Source organism: Myxocyprinus asiaticus, chromosome 39, assembly GCF_019703515.2.
Source record: "Myxocyprinus asiaticus isolate MX2 ecotype Aquarium Trade chromosome 39, UBuf_Myxa_2, whole genome shotgun sequence".
Lineage (NCBI taxonomy): Eukaryota > Metazoa > Chordata > Actinopteri > Cypriniformes > Catostomidae > Myxocyprinus > Myxocyprinus asiaticus.
In genome coordinates, this window is record NC_059382.1 from 21,176,422 (window position 1) to 21,197,046 (window position 20,625).

The 20,625-nt window shown below is 36.9% G+C and overlaps 1 protein-coding gene across 1 annotated transcript in view; it reads left to right on the forward strand.

Annotated features, from left to right (window-relative positions):
* Window positions 1-3,909: 3,909 nt before the first annotated feature.
* The window catches only part of tbcela (tubulin folding cofactor E-like a), a 31,778-nt gene continuing 15,062 nt past the window's right edge, over window positions 3,910-20,625 (forward strand). The window contains exons 1-5 of the mRNA XM_051678871.1: window positions 3,910-4,055; window positions 10,011-10,182; window positions 10,320-10,459; window positions 17,662-17,843; window positions 19,822-20,078. Of these exons, the coding sequence (XP_051534831.1) occupies window positions 4,038-4,055; window positions 10,011-10,182; window positions 10,320-10,459; window positions 17,662-17,843; window positions 19,822-20,078 (769 nt within the window). The 5' untranslated portion in view covers window positions 3,910-4,037. The remainder of the gene's footprint in view (window positions 4,056-10,010; window positions 10,183-10,319; window positions 10,460-17,661; window positions 17,844-19,821; window positions 20,079-20,625) is intronic.

A 20,625-nucleotide genomic window follows, 5' to 3' on the forward strand; every position in this document is an offset into this window, starting at 1 on the left:
CAGTTTTGGTAATTACTTAATTGCTGGTGAAAATGTTCCATTGCATGTTGTGTGTGTTTGTGTGAGGTGAAAGACGTGATCTCCAGGTAGACACATGGTTCTCTGATGCCCTCGTTGTGCATACGTGATGTGAATATCGTCCGCCTAAACCGCAGTACACCTAGCCAAAGATTTGTTCCCGTGCCATTGCCGGTTTTCACTTTGTCGGGGTGGGGGAACATCGCTGTAGTTAAGACTCTGCTTTTAAGCAGATATTCTGGTGTGATATAGTGGCAAGTGATTGTTAGGTAACTGATTTTGCAGTAATCATCAGTCCACATGTTGGTGGTCATTCCCACATTGATATCACACATAATCTCCGATATTTCTTTGACCACATTCTGTCGTTTCATCGCACGACCTCCTGACATCTCCAAGAAATGGTTGTGGGATCTGGTAGCACACTCTCTGCTGAGACGCGACCACGGAAAGCTCCCACATGTATTAGTTCTTGTGCTAGGTCAACTTTCCCATAATCATGTTGAAGGACCTAATATCACAACAACAAAACTCTACGCACCTTTCTGTAAAATGGGATTTCACAGTATTTAGAAGATGCAAATGTATACTCAGACACCGACGTTTGTCTCTGCCAAGACACTTGGCAGGCTGCAGCTGATTGAATGCATCCACGGATGATGTACCGGTCCTTTTGCTATTGTAGTAGCATGGAAATACATGCACTGCACATAACCAGTGAGCTGTTTATTAGTTGTAACCACAAGATCAAAATTTTTCCCACAATGAAGCTTTCCCAGCCTGATTTGGTATTGTTATAAGTTCTCCCTTATAATTTTTTTGTTTTATTTAGCTAATTCTGCACAGTGCAGTAAACTCAGACTTTCTTCTCCTCTTGTTTGTTCGCACTTGTCTGTGTTAGAGCACATGCGACAAACAAGTGAGGTTAAAATTAACCAAATAATATACCTCAAATAAATGTATATTATGGTAAAAATATTTATTATAATAATAATTAGTTTTTTCATTAATTACAAACCCAAACATGTACTTAAAAAGCTGACCCGAGCCCGACCCGAAACCCAGTGGGTTTTCAGACCTCTAGTTGAGGGTCTGTCAACAGAAACTTCCCTCGCTCACTTAACAAGTGAAACAGACTTCTAAAATGGTGATAGTGATTCCCTCGAGGGGAAGTGCTTAGGGGAGTTAAGGAGTGGATGTTAAAAGTGAAGTGGAACACAGCTCAGGTGTCACAAAACTCCGGTTCTTAAAGGGGCCACGTCAAATTTATGACTAGAATTCAATTACATTAAATTTCTCCACGTGGCTACATATATATATATATATATATATATATATATATATATATATATATATATATATATATATATACTGTATATTTGTGTTTTGTATATTTTAACTTTGCAGAATACCAACATTAGGCTATACATGAATGATTTATGCTGTGTTTAGTTGTTTAGCCACTAGGGGGTAGCATTGAACCGTCTGAAGTAAACGACATCTGAATCACTGCACAGCTACACTTTTACTTCCACATTCTGGTTTGGAAGTTATTTTCACTTTCACATTCAGCCATCTACTGGTTGGGGCTGGTCAAAGGTGGAGATTTATAGTAAAAAAGGACTAATAAATATTAATCATTGATCTGTTTCTCGCCCACACTTAGAGGACATGGATTTAAAGGAATATTCCAGGTTCAATACAAGTATTTGTGTCATAAAATTTTTCATCACAAAAATGTCGTCCCTCCTTTTCTTTAAAAAAGCAAAAATATGGTTTATAGTGAGGCACTTATGGAAGTCAATACTGTTTCAAAAGTAAAGCCACAAGACATAAACAAAATGTTTGTTAACATAATTTTAGTGTGATAAAATTGCTTATTAACATTTTTGTGTAAAGTTATAGCCAATTTCACAACTTATTTGCTATGACGATGTAATGCCAACAAACCCCAAAATGACTTTAAAAATTATGATTTAAACAACTATTAAAGAATTAATATAACAACTAAGAAGAATTAATGTAAGTGTTTTTATAAAATTATAAATTTCACACTTCTGCCTTTAAACCCTCCAAAAATGTACCCCATTCACTTCTATTGTAAGTGTTTAAATATATATATATATATATATATATATATATATATTAAAGGAGGAATGAGTCCAAATACATTTTTGTGGTAATCAACATTATGCCATAAATGCTGTTGATTAATATTAACTTGTATTGAACCTGGAATATCCCTTTAACCACTGAAGTCATATGGATTATTTTTATGCTGCCTTTTGGACCTTCTAATTTCAGGTCACCATTCACTTGCATTGTGAGGACCAACAGGGCTGAGATTTTCTTCTAAAAATCTTTGTTTGTGTTCTGCAGAAAAAAAAAAGAAAGAAAAAAAAGAAAGTCATACACATCTGGGATTGCATTATGTGTGAGTAAATGATGAGAGAATGTTAGTGCCTCACTGTAAGGAGGGAGGAGTCAAAATACATTTTTGTGGTGATCAATATTATGCCACAAATGCTGTCGATTGAGCTGAACTTGTATTGAACCTGGAACATTCATTTAAATGCGCTGTAAGCGATTTTAACAGTTCTAGAACTTCATGTAGCATAAAGCAATGGAAGCAAAATAACGTTCTCAAACTCCTATTGACAACTGTCAAACTGACCGTGGCCGAGGCCAATGTTTTTACAGAGACTAGCGCTGTCTCAGAGACAGGTGTGGTGTTTCATTGCACCTATTTCATTGATATCTGTCAGGAAATAGGGATATTGTCTCATTGTCATTTTATAAAAAAATATTGCTTACAGCACCTTTAATAAAAGTATTTTTTATTTATTTATTAAAACTCATTTTATTGGCATGATTGTATTACAACACACAACAAAAGCAGTGATATGAAAATAATAATAATAATAATAATAATAATAATAATAATAATAATGTAAAATTAAATAAAATAAGGTGCCAGTAATGGTAATAAAAATAATGTCAAAGATAATTATCATAACAAAAGTTCAGATTTGTTGTATGTTGTTTAACCTATGTTTAATTATCTGTTAATATGTCTATTTTAGGATGTTGTGTTAAGATGTTTAAATTGTGTTGTGTTAATTTGATGTTTTAAGTTGAGTTTAATTATGTATAACAGATGTTTAAATTGCATTGTGTTAATTTGATGTTATTGTAAATTGGTATATGTCTCATCACTGTCACGACTACTATGTTGATCGGAACTGCATCCAAGAATTTCACACACCATTGCACTTGTGTATATGGCTGTGTGACAATAAAGTGATTTGATTTTGATTTTGATTTTTGATATTTTTACAGCTTTGGCAATACTGGATTGTTTACACTCCAAAATTAACCTCGGTTTTAGCCTATTTATAAGATTTATTCATTTAAATTTCATAACAAAATTCCATCAAATTCAATTCAGTTATTATTAACCAATTAAAATGTATAAAACTTAAAGTATTAATGTAATATTTTTTATTGTATTTTTAAAGGATTACTCAATTACATTTGATGGAATTTTGTTATGAAGTTGTAACGTATAAATCGTAAAAGTATTTTTTGAGAATACAGTCATGCCAGTAAAGCCATTTTGAACTGAATTGATTTGGATTAAATTGATTAAATTTCACCCACTGCACACATAGTGACCTCAGCACAAAGCCACCTCCTTTAATTTGACCAATTATACATAATGACACATATAAACTAATCAATCTAGAAATGAACAAATATTTGTTTTTACAAATGTATCAAGGTATTCTGTGCGCACAACGTGCAAGTTTGCACCAGGAGACGTATTAAAGTACAACGGAACCGTCCAATCATGATCATCCGACAAATGTGACGTCACTTCCGTGACATTTATCAACAACAACAAGAGCGACGAGACACAGCTCTGCAATCAAAGTGCGAAACTCCGTGTGAAATTAAGTGGATGAACTGATCGTCAGGAGGTTTCTGTATATCAAAGCGTCCTCTCTCGAGTCTGACTGATGAACTGCTCATTCAATGTAAGATACTTGATGCTGAGGGATGTTTACGGCTCAAGCTAGCGAAGTGTTAGCTGAAGTATTTAAATGCACGGTTATTTTGATCGTTCATAGCCAGGTGTTGACTTGCAAGTTACATTGTCTTTTCAGTATTGGAACATTTTACTGGCCCTGTCAGTGTCAGATTTGCATTATTTTGCAGTAATCTTAATGACGCTTTTCCTTGAGATTACTGCATTCATCATACGTTGATTTAGCGACAGTATTGCAAACGACCTGCGAAATTCATATGTGATTTTATAGGAGCACCGCACCTTTGTAGTTACGTTATTGTCATGTGATGGCTTGTAAATGGTCGGGTATTTGAACAGAATTTTTGTTTTCTGCAATATGCTCATCTGCCTCTGGGTAGATCAGTTTAAGCATTGCATTTTCTATTTAACTGAATGCATATTTGTTTAGTAGGATAAGTACTAATTCAGAAACGTGCGTGTCACTTACTTCTACAGCTATTTATTGCTACACAAATTCTCATTCATTCATTTCATCTGGGCTTTATATGCATTTCCTCACCTGGTTTATGACAAAACAATGGAATAAAGTTAAAATGATGGGGCTACCAAATACAACCGCAGAAAACAGATGCTGATTTAGGATATAAAATATGAACACTCAGTTCCAGTCTGTAGAAGTTAAGAAAGTTGGAGGCAATTTGACACTCAAAACAGTAGATTTAATTAAACTGCTTCAGGCCATGTATTATCTTGGCAACGTTTTGTTTAACAAGTCAGCTATTGTTCTCTTACGTTTATATCCATAGCTGCCTAAAGTGTTTACATGGTTTTGTCTCTTTGACATGTATATATTTACTGTAAACATGCTCTTTGAGTTATAAATACAAAAAGGTTTTTCATATGCATATGGCATATGTTGACTGAAACAGAAACTTTCAGTCAACTTTGGCTTTCTTGAGGAGGATTAGCATAGTTGATTCAAGCAATATTAATTAGCTGATTGTAAAGTGGTGTCCTCTTGAGGGTAAATTACAGCTACTGCTTTTACCATTCGAAACCTGAAGCACAGTCACCAAAATACTTCCTGTAAAAACCCAACCTTGTTTTATTGCATAGGTGTGACTATGTTTAACTAACACCTTTCATTACAAGGTGCTGATAAGATGTTAAAGGAATAGTTCACCAAAAAATGAAAATTCTGTCTTCATTTATTCAACTTCATGTTCTTCCAAACCCATATGACCCGCTGTCTAATGTGGAACACATTTAATGACTAACTTGATCTGGCTTTTCAATACACCAGCAATTGATAATGACTCACTTTAAAGTCCATGTGGCTAGTAGGGATGTGCACGAGTAATCGAGTAATAGAGTACTCGTTCTACACCAGCTACTCAAGTATTAAGATCACTACTCCAATATCCCAAATAGGGATGTTAATGATTAATCAAAAATCGAATAATTATTGATATTAATTTGATCGATTCAGCTTATCAATCGTTGATTCATTAATTTCAGGACAAATGCTCAGTAATCATGAGAGAAGACGTTGATAGGGCTGTCTATACAGTCACTTGCGCGCTGCATGTCATGTTATATGCAAATCACAGAGGAAGCCACAGCCACACAGATCAGAGATGAAGTGGGCTCAATGTAAACAATGTTGGAGTGTTTCTCTATAAATGAACATTAATGTTTTCTGCACACACCATGATAGTGTGTTAAGTACAACATGACAACAAGCACTGTTGATCTCCTCATTTCATCCCCACCTACAATTACGTCAGAGATCACCGTGAAAGCACGAAAGTACATTCAGCTGACGTCACACTATCAGCAGAGAAGCGGTAGCCTATGTTATGTACTGTGTTTATGCAGCGTGTTATTATTTGACCTAATTTCTATAAAAAAAAAAAACAAGTCCAAAGATCCAAAATATCCCACGATCCACAACGTGAAGTTTTAATGAACTCAAATTTCTATACAAATTATATATCTTAAGTATCTTAAGAAGTTACTATTAACAGTATTTCATTAACCGTAATTAAACAATTCCCAAATGCGAACTAACATAGCCTAAATGTATTTAAATACACTGAACTAAGAATAAATTATATTTAAATTATATTTAAACAATAGGCTACATGCACATATTATTTAGAGTCCTCTACGTGCGTTTTGTGATACTAACATTAATGATTAATCGATTAATTGATTGTTAATTTCCATGACGATCGATTCTGAAAATTGACTTCCCTAATCCCAAACTCATTTTCCTTTTTGCATTTGCCTGCCGTGAGTAGCGCTGAATTAAGGCCAAAGTATACTTCAGGTGTTCGCATTGCGGATCGCTCCACACATAGTATGTATGATGCAAATTGTGTCATCAGCACAACTGCATGGCTTGACCGCTCCACGCCTAGATCTTCTTGACCCGCGCACGTGGTCCTCGGCTGTTCGCGTTGCTATTGACTGTACTAAAAGAGCATCACAAAGATGTTGTAGTGGGCATGCGTCAAACGCGGTCATATTCGCTCACAGACAGAAGCGTATACTCACAAAAGCAACGTGGTTGACCAGGTGCAAGCAGATCCTTGTGGTGTTGAGGTGCTGGATGAGAGAAGAAGATATATCATGTAGACTTGCCACAATATCATAATTTTCACACCGGTGCTGTGTTCACATTCAAACCGACTAACACCGGTATTACCACTGGTTGAATGCTAAGTGGAACTATGGGGTTGTTTTTGTTAAGCAATAGCTTACACAATAACACAAGGCAGATTGATTTCAAACTTTGAACTGTATTTTTTATTTATTTTAACTAAAAACTCAAATGAGACTGAAAAAATTAAGTGCAATTAAAATGTGTTGTTCAACTTTTTGAAAGATGGCTTTTCAGCAGTTGTAAAGGGCAACATCTCTTTTGCAGTGAACCTACTTCATCTGTGCATTCTCTCCATCATGGGTTACCGGATTGGGTATTTCGTTGTCTGGGCAAATACATCACTTATTGTGGGTTGTTGTGGGTTTAATGTTGGTGTTTTATTACCTTTCATCCCAGGACCCAGTTTAGCTGCTTCGGAAGGGTAATGACTGAATGCATGTAAATACATTTGTTTTGTTCCCTCCTAGGGCTGGGCAATATGCAATAAATATGTTCACGATATCAGGGCTCCAGACTGCGACTAAAATGGTCGCAAATGCGACCAAAAAGAATTGATTGCAACAATCATTTATAATCTAGTCACCATTGGTGACAGTCGGATTGTGTGCATTCATATGTGGTTTCGTCAGATATCATCTTGTGAGTTATTGAATACGTCTTTAGAGTAAGCACCAGTGTGTCTCGCACCGCTTTTCACCCGTTCTGTTGTGATGAGTTCGATGCACCGCACGCAACAACAAACCCAGCGCGAGAGAGTTGTGAACAAATGACTCTTTTTAACCTGGTCTTTTTCATGAATCACCCGAAAAGAACTGAGGGTTTGAACTCAGGAGCTCAGGTTAGCAGTTTGAATCAGATTCACTTTCTCAGCTAATCATCCGTCAGTGTGTTCACATTTGGGAGCGCAGACATTTCAAAATAGGAGTCCCATGTGTATTTCGGGCTTCTTTATAATTAAAAGGCCCGCACCACGTATATACACACACACACTATATGGCCAAAAGTTTGTAGACATCCCCTTCTGATTAACGAATTTGGTTACTCCATTAAATCCAGTAAAGAAAAATATTAATGTTTCTTCATGTAATGGCTTGGGTTTGTGTGCTTCCAAATTTGTGGCAACCGTCTGGGGATAGCTCTTTTCTGTTCCAGCATGACAATACCCCTGTGAACAAAGTAAGGTCAGTAAAGAAATGGTTTACTGTGTCTGGCGTGGAAGAAATTGACTGGCCTGCACAAAGCCCAGACCTGAACCCCACTGATCACTTTTGGGGTGAACTGGAACAGCAACTGTATGTTAGGCCCCATCGACCAACATCAGTTCCTGACCTCACTGATAGCCTTGTGTCTGAATGAGAGCAAATCCCTGCAGCCATGTTACTACATACAGTATAGTGGAAATCCTTCCCAAAAGAGTGGAATCTGTTATTACAGCAAAGGGGGAAATTGATGCCTAAGGTTTTGAAATCAAATGTTCATCAAGCACATATGGTGTCCACAAACTTTTGGCCATATATAGTGTGTGTGTGTGTGTGTATGTGTGTGTGTGTGTGTGTGTGTGTGTGTGTATGTATATATATATATATATATATATATATATATATATATATATATATATATATATATATATATTACACACATATACACAAACACAGTGTATATAAATGAGATCCAGCTTTTGACACTATATAACTAAAGCATGTTAGTTTACATGTTAGCATAGCATGTTAAATTAACTACTAAATGAAAAATAACATCAGCTGTGTGAGCTTTTAAAGTAATGTCCTATGATTATTAACAATTAACATATACTGTAGGTGCACGACAGGGCAGCCAGACTGTTGCTCTCTGTACCTTTAACTCGTGGTTCTCAAATGGTTTTGCTTCAGGACCCAGATTTTACATTGGATGTCAAGTGGCGACCCACTATAGTAAAAATGTAACTTGTATTTAATGTATCCTGGGTCGCATTTCCTTTTATGTTGCATAGTTTTATTCATGGTTTTCATGTACAAGGACATGCATCAAGTGACATTATGTTTGTTGTTGACGTCAACAACAAAAGTGACAGGAAGTTTCTCTCCCCCCTTTTAAAAATTGAAGAGCATATTTACTTATATGAGCCCATTATTATCCCATTTGTTTCCTAATTTCAAACATAATTCAAACAGAACATACATATTACACAGGAGGAAAGGTTCCTCATTACCATGGTTAGGTCAGTGTAGCTAGTCTTATATAATAGTAATAATAATAATAACAAATTATATTATTTATGAAAAAATAAATACTAGCTGAAACACATATTGAAACTTTAACTACAACTGCCACTATTGATATAAAATGAGGTCTAATAGATTCTACCTTTAGATTATTTCATATGAAACTATAACATTTTGTCAAAATATAACTTGTAAAACAGTTTTGTAAAGGTGATGATGTATAATAATAAAAAAATAAAAGATTAGCGCATAGCACAATGTTGCTCTTTTCCTCCTCAGTGCTGTTTGGTATGTTAGGGCCTTCCTGTGGAGTTTTTTTTTTTTTCTGCGACCAACCGACCAATAAAAACTTGGTCGACCAAGACTCTTCTCATTGACTAACGTTTGCTGACTATTAGGGGGCAGCCCTAATTTTATCTCTTATATTTGTATAAATTATGAAAGGGGTGTGAACATTGATGAGACAAAAGTAGAATGCGTATCTTCTCAACTATATATACTGTTTATTAAACCTCTGATTAATGGGTTATGGGTTGGCGACTAAAACAGCCATTTGGCTCCTTAATGCTTCAGTTAAGGAGCTAATGGCTCCTAAATATTTTTTTAAAATCTGGAGCCCTGGATATTTTTATATATATATATATATATATATATATATATATATATATATATATCACAATATCCAATTACATCGTCAACCCCCCGGCTGAGGGAACGGTGAATATTCTTGCTTTAGTGATTTTGCATTGAAAATTAAATTCATTTATTTTAAAAATGAAAAACTTCAACCAAAGACAATTCTAAATTCAAATTACACTTCAAACGAAACAAAAAAGCAATTCAAATAACGAAGTGGTAAAAATAAAATCATATATAACCACCTTTCCATTTACTGTCACTCAACTATCTGTCTATGACAACAGGTGGAAAATTACTAATGCATATAAAGATCTAAAAACAATTATAAATGTAAACATAATAATTATGATAATAATCTCTGAACTATAAATCATGGTTTGAGGTGATGATGTGTGCCGTCACTGTAAGCTATTTGATAACCATTTATCAACAGCTGTATAGGTGCGTGGCCTCGGACAGTGCAATGGATTCATCTGAGACAGAAGGTCGCACCTTTATTCAGGCGATAAGTGAAAAGTATAGCCCAGAGAACTTTCCTTGTCGTCGCGGACCAGGCATGGGGATTGTGATTGTGCCATCTGGACCACAGGGGTCGCCTATGAAAGGTAAGGCTTGAATTCAGAGACTTAGGCTAATTAAAAACAAGTCATGTAAGATAGGAGATTTCAATGTTTACTTTGGCAACTGTATTCTCTTACAGTGTTTCAAAGTTCACTGGTTGTGTGGTTCTTCTCCCTTTTAGACCGTCTGAACTTGCCCAGTATGCTTGTCTTGAATGGTTGCGGAATCAGTCATGCAGGAGATGAGGGAGAAATCGCAGCCTTCTGTGCTCATGTAGTTGAACTTGATCTGTCTCACAATAAGCTCCAAGACTGGCATGAGGTGAGATGATCAGTTAATTTAAGTACCTCACTAGGGGTTTTCACACTCAAGTCAATTCAAGCTTTTCACAATACACATCGTTTCAAAGCAGCTTACAGAAAATTATACTGCAGTGTCTGTAAAGTCCCCACTGAGCAGTTGAATTGAAAACTTCATTTAAAATCATGCCTTAATGTTTTTGTCTTTATGCCTCCAGTGAGCAAGCCAAAGGCAACTGTGGCAAGGAACGAAAATCTCCATAAGATGTTAGTTATTAAAGAAAAAAAACTTTGGGAGAAACCAGGCTCAGCTATACAGCATCAACATAATGCCAATATTAGTAATGTGTAATATAAGTCATATATTTAGTAAACTAAGTAGATTTTTTGGTACGCAATATTTAATACTAAAGGATATTGATTGAACTGTAATATTATTAAGCCCATCCCGAATTGACTGCTGAGGTGCACATAGATGTAGTGTCCTTTGCTGTTTGGCTGGTAAAGGCTTTAGTTGGCAGTAATGGTTTGTCTATGTATTCCATTTATGAGAATGAAGTGATGTAAACAGTGGTCAGTGATGTGTTACTCGCCGTTCGAAGTGGCAAATGCTGCAGTTTGTTAGTAGTTTGTTCTCTGTGGAGTCCATACTAAGACAGAGAAGGTGCAGCCCGTGGTTAGTAAGGTATGCCTTGCAGTCTAGCAGGTTGTAGGCAGTGGTTAATTGTCCATGAAGTTCATCCTAAGACCAAGGTGCAGGCAGTGGCCAATGAAGTATTCCATGCTGTCCGGCTGGAAGTTGGCAGAAGTTCATCCTCTGTGAAGTCCATCGTTATAGACTGAAGTGATGCAGACAGTGATCATCGAAGCATCCCTCGCTGTCTGGTCAGCAAAGGCTGCAGGTAGTAGTCATCGCTCAGTAACACATAGCGGTGGGAGTGGAACATCGGGCTGGACCAAATATGGATCTGACCGGCTCTGGTAACCTCTGGATATGCATTGTAGATGCTGTTCACTTAATTTTAAAGTTATAAACTATGGAAAGTGTTTTGGGTTCCGGCAGACCTGACTAATGCAGCATAACTACGGGTTGAGGAATTAATTGTGTATGCTTGGCAAAAAGATATGTCTTTAGTAGGCCTGTCACGATAACTACTTTTGTTGGACGATAAATTTTCCCAGAAATAATTGCGATAAACGATATTATTGTCATTTTAAGACCATTTTATGCCACTGATATAATTATAGTATAATAACATAATGCAAGTACACCCTTTCAAAGAGCAATTAACTTTTAATTCTTAAGAATACTCTTAAGAATTAAAAAAAATGTAATATCCTAAATAAAACATAAAATAAAACCACACAGCCAAAACAATAAATAAAATGGACTCTCAGGCTCCGTTAACAAAAATTGTTCTAAATATTAAATGTTTGGCACAGGGGTGTAGAGAGTCATTCATTCCTTAACAGGCAATATACTGCCAATCCAGTTTCTCAATGGTTAGGACCTTTGTTGACAAAAAGTGCAAAGTTACAACATATTAGCTATAAGTTAGATATAAGTAACAAGTAGAATAGAATAGGATGTTTATGTTTTAGATGAGCTTTTAGGTTAGTTGCAGGGCTCGAACACTAAGCATTGTGATGTGCTTGTCCTTCAGACAAGTAAATTCGTCATTCACTTGTCCGAGTAAAAAAGTTACTTGTCCGGAAAGAAAAATTACATTTTTTTTGTGTTTTCTAAAATTAGCAGTAAAAATGGCTGTTTAATGTTAACAAAATGCATTAAAATTCTAACGAATCCTGAGAAAGTACCCTGTTTATTTAATACTGTATGTGGGTCATTGACAAATAACATAACTGTGAACTTTTATCAAGATTGAAGATTTATCAACATAAGAAAATTAATCAATATCCCCACACCTTTACACTTAACATGTCCTCTCTAGAAACATATCTTCCATCCCTGAAAAAAATAGAGACATTTGGCATGTCCCAGCAGGATATCAAATGTCAGATGGAACAACCCACCAAAAAAATCATAATATTCATGACATAAAAATTAATAGTATTTGTTAAAATTATTTTACCTCAAGAATTTTTTTAAATTATATTTAAATAATAATATATATATATTTTTAAATGAATTGTGGCCTGGGTAGCTCAGTGAGTATTGATGCTGACTACCACCCCTGGAGTCGTGAGTTCGAATCCAGGGCGTGCTGAGTGACTCCAGCTAGTGTCTCCTAAGCAGCCAAATTGGCCCGGTTGCTAGGGAGGGTAGAGTCACGAGGTAACCTCCTCGTGGTCACGATTAGTGGTTCTTGCTCTCAGTGGGGCATGTGGTGAGTTGTGCATGGATGCCGCAGGGAATAGCGTGAAGCCTCCACACGCGCTAGGGTGAAGTCTCCACACTGGCTTGTTGAGCGCGTAAGCCACGTTATAAGATGTGCAGATTGACGGTCTCAGACGCGGAGGCAATTGAGATCCGTCCTCTGCCACCCGGATTGAGGTGAGTCACTATGCCACCACGAGGACTTGAAGTGCATTGGGAATTGGGCATTCCAAATTGGGGAGAAAAAAAAGGGGGGGGGGGGGGGTCATGTAATCAGGTGTAAGGAAAATATGATACAACTTTTTACGACATTTTAGTTATAAATAAATAATTTGGATGTGTTCAAAACCACATGAAACCAATATAAACATAGTATAGTATTACTTAAAGTTCTAAGATTTTTTTTGTTTAGATTATGTAGATTTTACATTTTCATTATGGAGAACCTTATTTTTGACTGGCCCTTGCATTTTAAAGACAGATAATATATTTTCATTTTATGTATATTTGTAATATTATAGTGTTTATATTACCATTTTATTTTTATGTTTGTGTATTATTACATATTAAAATTGACTGATTCACATGGCAGAGAATACCTGTATAGGTCAGACAGAGCTCCAGAGAGATGGAGATGTAACAAGTGTTTAAACGTTTCTCTTCATCCTGCAGCAGGTAGCATTACACAAAGCATTTGTGCTATTTCTGCAGTTCTTGTCAAAGGTGTTGTATTATATGACTTATGACAGAGGGCCACGATATTAAAGGCTGCAAACCTGGATCGCTCTAACTTTATGCGCTTGCAACATTGACAGCTTTGTTATTTATAAATAGGTGGGATAGTTATCGCATCGCTCTCTTAACACAAGTGAGGAGTTAATATTTAGAAGAGGTTCTGAGATTACAGGAAACACCTCTTTCAGTAGTTTAGTAGGTAAAGGCTCTAGAATACATGTTGTTAATTGTTATGCTTTAATAGGTTTTGTTAGCTCCTCCTGTCCTATAACTTCGAATGACTTAAGTTGCTTATAGGGAATACTGTGACACACTGTCTTCTGAAGTGCTGTAGAGGTTGAAAAACCTCTAAATTTGTACTCTTCCAACTAGAACAGACACAGTCTCTGTATTATGACATATAGGTGACACTCTCTTTGTGTTGTAGTTTATATAACCTATGTGATGTCTCAAGGCAGCTAGCAGATGGTCGGTTTAACCAGTCTGTTTGCTTCCTGACCTGGGCAGTTAGTTAGGATCATATTCTGTTCTCTGGACACCACCCAGTCATTCAGTGTTGATAGTCTACTATATATCTCATCCCCGTGATGAGCAGGGTTGGGGCCATAGCATATTATGTCTGACATTGTTTTTGCAAGTTCACACACCTCTTTAACATTATCTACAGTGATCTCCGACCAGCAAAGCTGGATATCATTAGTGCAGATGTGGGTAACAATCTTAGAAAATCTATGTTTGGAATTAGTCAGCACTTATAAATTTGCTCTGATGTCAGGCACTCTGGCTCCCAGTACACATTCAACTATAGTGGCTGGTCTGCATTTTCATGTTCCATAAAATAGAATCCCTATAACCAGGGCACTTTCAACCTGTTAGATGGGACTTCCTTTTCTACACCCGCCATATTGGCTGTTCCAATTTCTTTCATTCATTTTAATACAAGTGGTCTATCTTGGGCTATGCAGTCTCTGGAGGGGATTTAGATTGATGCAATAATCCGTGTGAATAAGAATTGCAGAGATTTGCAGAGAAAAAATACAGATGAACACAGTAGAATCACCATAAATAGAAATAAATGTACATTTTAGAAAAAACTTGGAAAAGTGGATGCATGCCATAGAATTGCAACAAAATTGCATTCGAAAGTAAAGTGTAATTAATAGAAAGATAAAATTTACAAAACAATAGAGAAGGCTTAGCAGGCTGCAAACACAAACTCAGGCTATGCGCCTGCAGCAAACCAAACAGAATATCTGTTGACACTGTTTAAACCAGTGTTGTGTGTCTGATGTAATTTTTCCATCCTAACGGAGCGTCAGCCCTGTGTTTTCGCGGCTACCTCAAAATGTTTCTGTAGCCCTGAACTCCTTTCTACCTCAAAGCATTACCATCATCTTTCCCCCGCAAAGATGTAGAACTGAGCGGAGAAGAGGGAACATAGCAACTGACTGTGATTTATGCTGAGAAAGAGCATCTCCAGCATGAAAGTTCAGCAGCATCAGGTAAACTATGTTTGTGATGGGTCATGTAAAGATGTGGTCCCCTGTTGTTTTGTTAGAGCAACTCAGGAAAAAGAGATAAATTATAATAGTGCAATATAGAGACTGACAGTAAATTAATGTGTGATTAAATAATTATAATTAGCTGTAATGGTATAGTTAATTATTTTAGTTTAGTTGTGAACATTTTCTTCATTTAAAAAGAGAAAACAAAGACATTTAACTTCTCATAGTCTGTGAAATATTTCTCAAAAGCATCAACTTGATTGAGACAAATATTAGCAATATTGAGTAAACCAAAAAAAAAAAAGATATATTCATGTATTTTAATTTTACTCTTGTATATTACCGGGTGGGTGGTGTGACAGGGGGGGCCCCATCAAGTTTTTTTGCACTGGGGCCCTTAAGAACATAGTTACACCACTGACCCCAGGTTAAAGGTGCACTCTTTAAGTTTTTCCTCAGAAATGTTTTACTCCTAAAGAACTGAATAGTAATTTTTAATTATATGTATAAAATCAATTATATTCACATGAGATGAGGACTCCAGTCATATCAGTAACCTTATAAAAGCCGTTCTGTTCTACATGGAGAGGGTCTCCCTCATGGGGGTTACCATTTTAGGATCACATGACCATCTGAATACTACTTGCTTAATCTCAGTAACCGCCCTGTTCTTGGTAACTTTTACTCATGGATTGAATTAATCATGGCTGACTGGGAACAATTCTACAGTGTCATTGGTAATTGCAAACAATTGCGTTTGAATGATGCTACCTCCAGGCCCCTAGGTGTCAGTGTAAGTCCAAGATGACATATTCCAAAAAATTAATGCGTGCACCTTTATCCAATGTTTCACACTTGTAATTTTGAAAAAAGTTAGCAACGCTTTTAAACCCACTCTGGAACCGGGTCAGCACAGTTTTTGTGGGGTTAACAATGTGGTGCTAAAGTGTAACAGTGAGTTGTTTAGCAACAGACAACCAATCATAAAATGCCTCATTGCTTTTCTCATTCAATAATTGTGTGCTTTGTACAGTTGCAGAAACTTTCACACAACTGTTCACTGTTTTTCACTGAGGGAAGCTGTTAAAACTGTCGAACAGTGATGGCAGATGTATTAACTGGAGTCATTCAGAGACTATTACTTCTGGATGTGTTTTGTTAGTATGTTTCGGAAGACATAAGGCAGGCAGAGGGACTTTGTATGGCAACATTTCCACAGATGGGCAGTTCCATTGATAAGAAGTTATTAACTGTAATTAAGCTGGATTTGTCCAATTAATGTTTTTGACCTCATAAATGTATACGAAATGTAACCATACGAATGGTTAAGTCAGGGTTTACAAATGTACAGTGTGCAACTTCGGAAGATGAATACCCAGGATTAATTAAAAACCTAGGATAAGTGTTGAGATCATTTGAAAACTTGGTCCAACATTTTGGGATCCCCAGACCTCAGTTTTATAAGTATTTACAATTGCGCCACCTGCTTTGTACTATTTTTGGGAGTAGCACACACCCCCCTAAGGAGGCAGATGCTTTGGGAGAGGTGATTGCAGCTTTTGGAAAAGGTCATGGGGCATCAGTGAATTACTCCCTGTTAATTCAGAGTATGGGGGATGGAGCTTTAGCTTCTATTAGGAAATTATAGGAGAAAGATTTGAATTTGTTATTGGAGGATGGAGTGTGGACTAAGATTCTGAAAAATGTCAAGTCTGCATCTAGAGATGCAAGGGTTCACCTTATGCAATTTAAGATTTTACAAAGATTTTATTTGACCCCCTCTAGATTATATAGGCTTGGTCTTAAAGACACACCCACCTGCTGGCGATGCCAATCAGAAGTTGGAGACACAACCCATGTTTTTTGGGGATGCGTTAAGATCCAAGATTTTTGGTTAAAGATTCAGAATTATTTGCATGACATTCTGGGCACTCAAATTTTACTTTGCCCCAGACTTTGCATTTTGGGCGATGGGGAAGTTATAAATTCAGGCGACAAATATATAAAAAATTGGGTTCTGACTGGCGTGATGATCAGTAGATAAATTATTTGGAGGGGATGGAAGTCAGACGGAGCGCCACCATTTCCGGAGTGGTGTGCGGAGATAGGTGAGGGTGGCGGCTTATGAGAAGATTATAGATGGAAGGCTGGGGCTGGAGGACATATTTTTCAGGAAGTGGGGTAGGTATTTGGCAGTTTTGGAGGACTCTAGGGGAAGGGATGAGGAGGGAGATGTTTAGTTTAACTATGCATGTTTATTATATATTTTATTTTTTATTTATTTTTATTTTTTTATTTTATTGTTTGTGTGTGTGTATTATTTTATGTGACCACAGGGGTGTTCTTTGAGGTAGGGTGGGGTTGGTGTTTGGGGAGGGATGTTAATTAGTGTTAAAATTAAAATGTAAATGTAATCGGTGTGTATATGTTGTGTTTTTCTCTGTTGTTTTTCTTTGAATCAATAAAAAATGTTAATTACAAAAAAATAAAAAAATCCTAGGGTAAAGTATGAACCGTGTGAAACATGAAACAAGATAACCCAGGATTACATTTTCCCAAGGAATGACCCCGGTTTAACAATTTAAAGTGCTCAAAGCCCTACTGTCTCTTGGTCAGTTTCAAATGGCATACTCTAATCTATTCTAGATCAGCAAGATTGTTTCCAACATTCCACACTTGGAGTTCTTGAACCTTAGCTCTAATCAACTGAGTGACGCTGTCTTGGATCCAGACTGCGCTAAGGACTTTTCCAGCATCCGCCGTCTTGTTCTTAACAATACTCAAGTGTCCTGGAACACGGTGCACACTTTTACACGAGAGATGCCAGAGTAAGTTACCCTTTCAACTCCTCACATTTCAGCTCTTGGAATATGGACTGATATTATGTTATAACGTATGACCAGTTTTTCTCATTTAATTCTGATTTTGTTTATCTATAAAAAAAAAAAATGTGTTGCTTTGCAATGTTTTCAGAATTTTGTAATCTTTTAAAACATTCAAAAATCTTTTAAGTGAATGAAACGTTCTCGTTCAACTCCATACACTGACAAATATTTCTCATTCCCTGATGTCTCTCGTTTTCTAAGCCAATGAGCTCTAGTTTTTAGCGCAAGACTGTTTTGGTGGCATTTTCATGCCTGTAAGACTGATTATAGCATGAGCCAATAGCATTCGAGGGCTGTGAAGGAGCATATAATTGGTTTGACCCGCTGAATGAATATGCCCCTTCACTGAACCAGCAGAGTCTGAGTCTGAATGAGGTGTGATGTCTCGTTCATGAACAAACTGAATGTACTGGTATACTCATTCACGAACGAAATGAATGAATCACTCCGTCATCTCATTTGTGAATTGTGATTTTCTGACTAATTGAACGAGAGGAAGAAGTTTGTTTGTTCAGTTTGGCATGAGTCAATCACGTTCAACAAGGAGAGAAAGGGGTGAAATGCAGACAAGTTTATAGGAATGCGCTAAACATAATCCCCAATTTATGAATGTGGAAAAATGACTGAAGACCATACAGTTAAAAGGACATTAATTATGAATGGAAATGCTGTGATTTAGTGCACAATGTAAGATATTTAGGCTTTGTTTGAACTTTTACTATGTCTTGATAAAAGTGAAGCCCAGCATATGACAAAACATTTTTAAAAAAGACCTGCCTTCTTGTATTTTGTCACGAAAACAGTTATGGTAAGTGTCTTTGTATATTTGTAGACATGCAGGTTCCATTTGTTGCTTTGTCCTGTTTTTAAAGATTGACTATAGCGCAAGTTAATAGCTTTAGTGTACTGGCTGTGAAAAAGCATACAGTATCATTGGTTTGACCCACTGAACAAATGAAGCCCTTCACTGAACTAGTAGTCGGTGATTTCAGTCTGAAAGAGACGAGACATCTCATTCGTGAGTGAACAGTTTATACTGGTATACTCTTTCGCTAACAAAAGTAATGAATCGGTCATCTCATTCATGAATGAGTATCTGGTGACTGGCTGATCGAGAGAAGTGGTTTGTTCTGTATCTCGTTCAACATGAAAAGGGACGGTTGAATTATGAATCAAAGTGAGTCATGATCACACTACAATGATATATGGACTTTATAGAATCTCAAAATTATTTTTTAAGCATAATTCATAATATGATAATTTCTTAGCAGTTCACAAGGTGATAGATATGCTTGGCTTTCATTTGTGGGGAAATGCTTACTATGCTTAAACACTCTTGCATGCTGTAGTCTCTTAGTAGATTTGTAGATGGAAATTTTAATAAAGGATAATTAGACTTGTTCTGGTCATGAATGACCCTTGTTTCAATGCATTTACTAGTTAAAAATGTAAAAGGCTGTCATGTGGCAGGTGTAATTTGCAGAAATTCTTATTGAGCCAATCTGAACATATATTTTTGGTGAACAGATAGAAAAGAATCGATTCATTGGGATAAATGAAAATCCCCACCACTATCACTGAAATGGGTGTCCTGAGAAATCACACTTGGCTCTGTAAACCACAAAACATTGTTCAGAAATCAGAAACAGCCAATCATAAACACTTTTTGCCTGGTGGAATTTGGGAATATGGCAACAGTTGCTTTATATTCCTGATGTCTCCGTAGTTGAGGTTGTTCATAGTCTTAAACCATTTTGGTATAATCAATTCTGTGCTTCATAGTTTTCACACCTGACTAAATGAGATGTCATCATTCTGTCATCCTTTAACATTTAATTAGTGCTCGAAGAAAATCAAGACTGCTTGTTCGAAATGCCATAGAAGTAGATGAGTCACAGTAACATGGATCTGTTTTGTCCAGACTAGAGGAGCTGTTCCTGTGCCTTAATGAATACACCACTGTGACACTTTCGTCCATGCCCTGCTCCACATTGCGTCTGCTCCACATCACAGACAACAGCCTGCATGAGTGGAGCGAGGTGCGAAAATTCGGCTCCATGTTCCCTGCGCTGGACACTCTGATCATGGCTAACAACAACCTGAGCTCCATTCAGGACTCAGGAGAAATCCTTAGCCGGCTCTTCCCTAATCTACGAAGCATCAATCTGCACAACTCAGGTATCACTGCGACCGTGTTGACAAGGATTTGGGGTTTTGAACTGTCTAAATTATCATGCAATTATCATGTTAGGCCTGTTTCACGCGAGTAAGTAGCGCATAATTATTTTTGTACCATATTCACATTGCCACACACAAAGCACAACGCAAGCCTGCTGTTCGCTTACGCACTGCTTATGCATCATTTTGCCTCTTTTGTGTCATCATCATTACTATTTTGTACAGTTGTTACATAAAACCCATGAAACATAGGGGGGCCTGGGTAGCTCAGTAAGTAAAGACGCTGACTACCACACCTGGAGTCGCAATTTCGAATCCAGGGCGTACTGAGTGACTCCAGTCACTAAGCAACCAATTGGCCCGGTTTCTAGGGTGGGTAGAGTAACGTTGGGGTAACCTCCTCATGGTCGCTATAATGTGGTTTCTTGCTCTCGGTGGGGCGCGTGGTGAGTTGTGCGTGGATGCTGCGGAGAATAGCATGAAGCCTCCACACGCTACAACTCCGTGGTAACGCGCTCAACAAGCCACGTGATAAGATGCATGGATT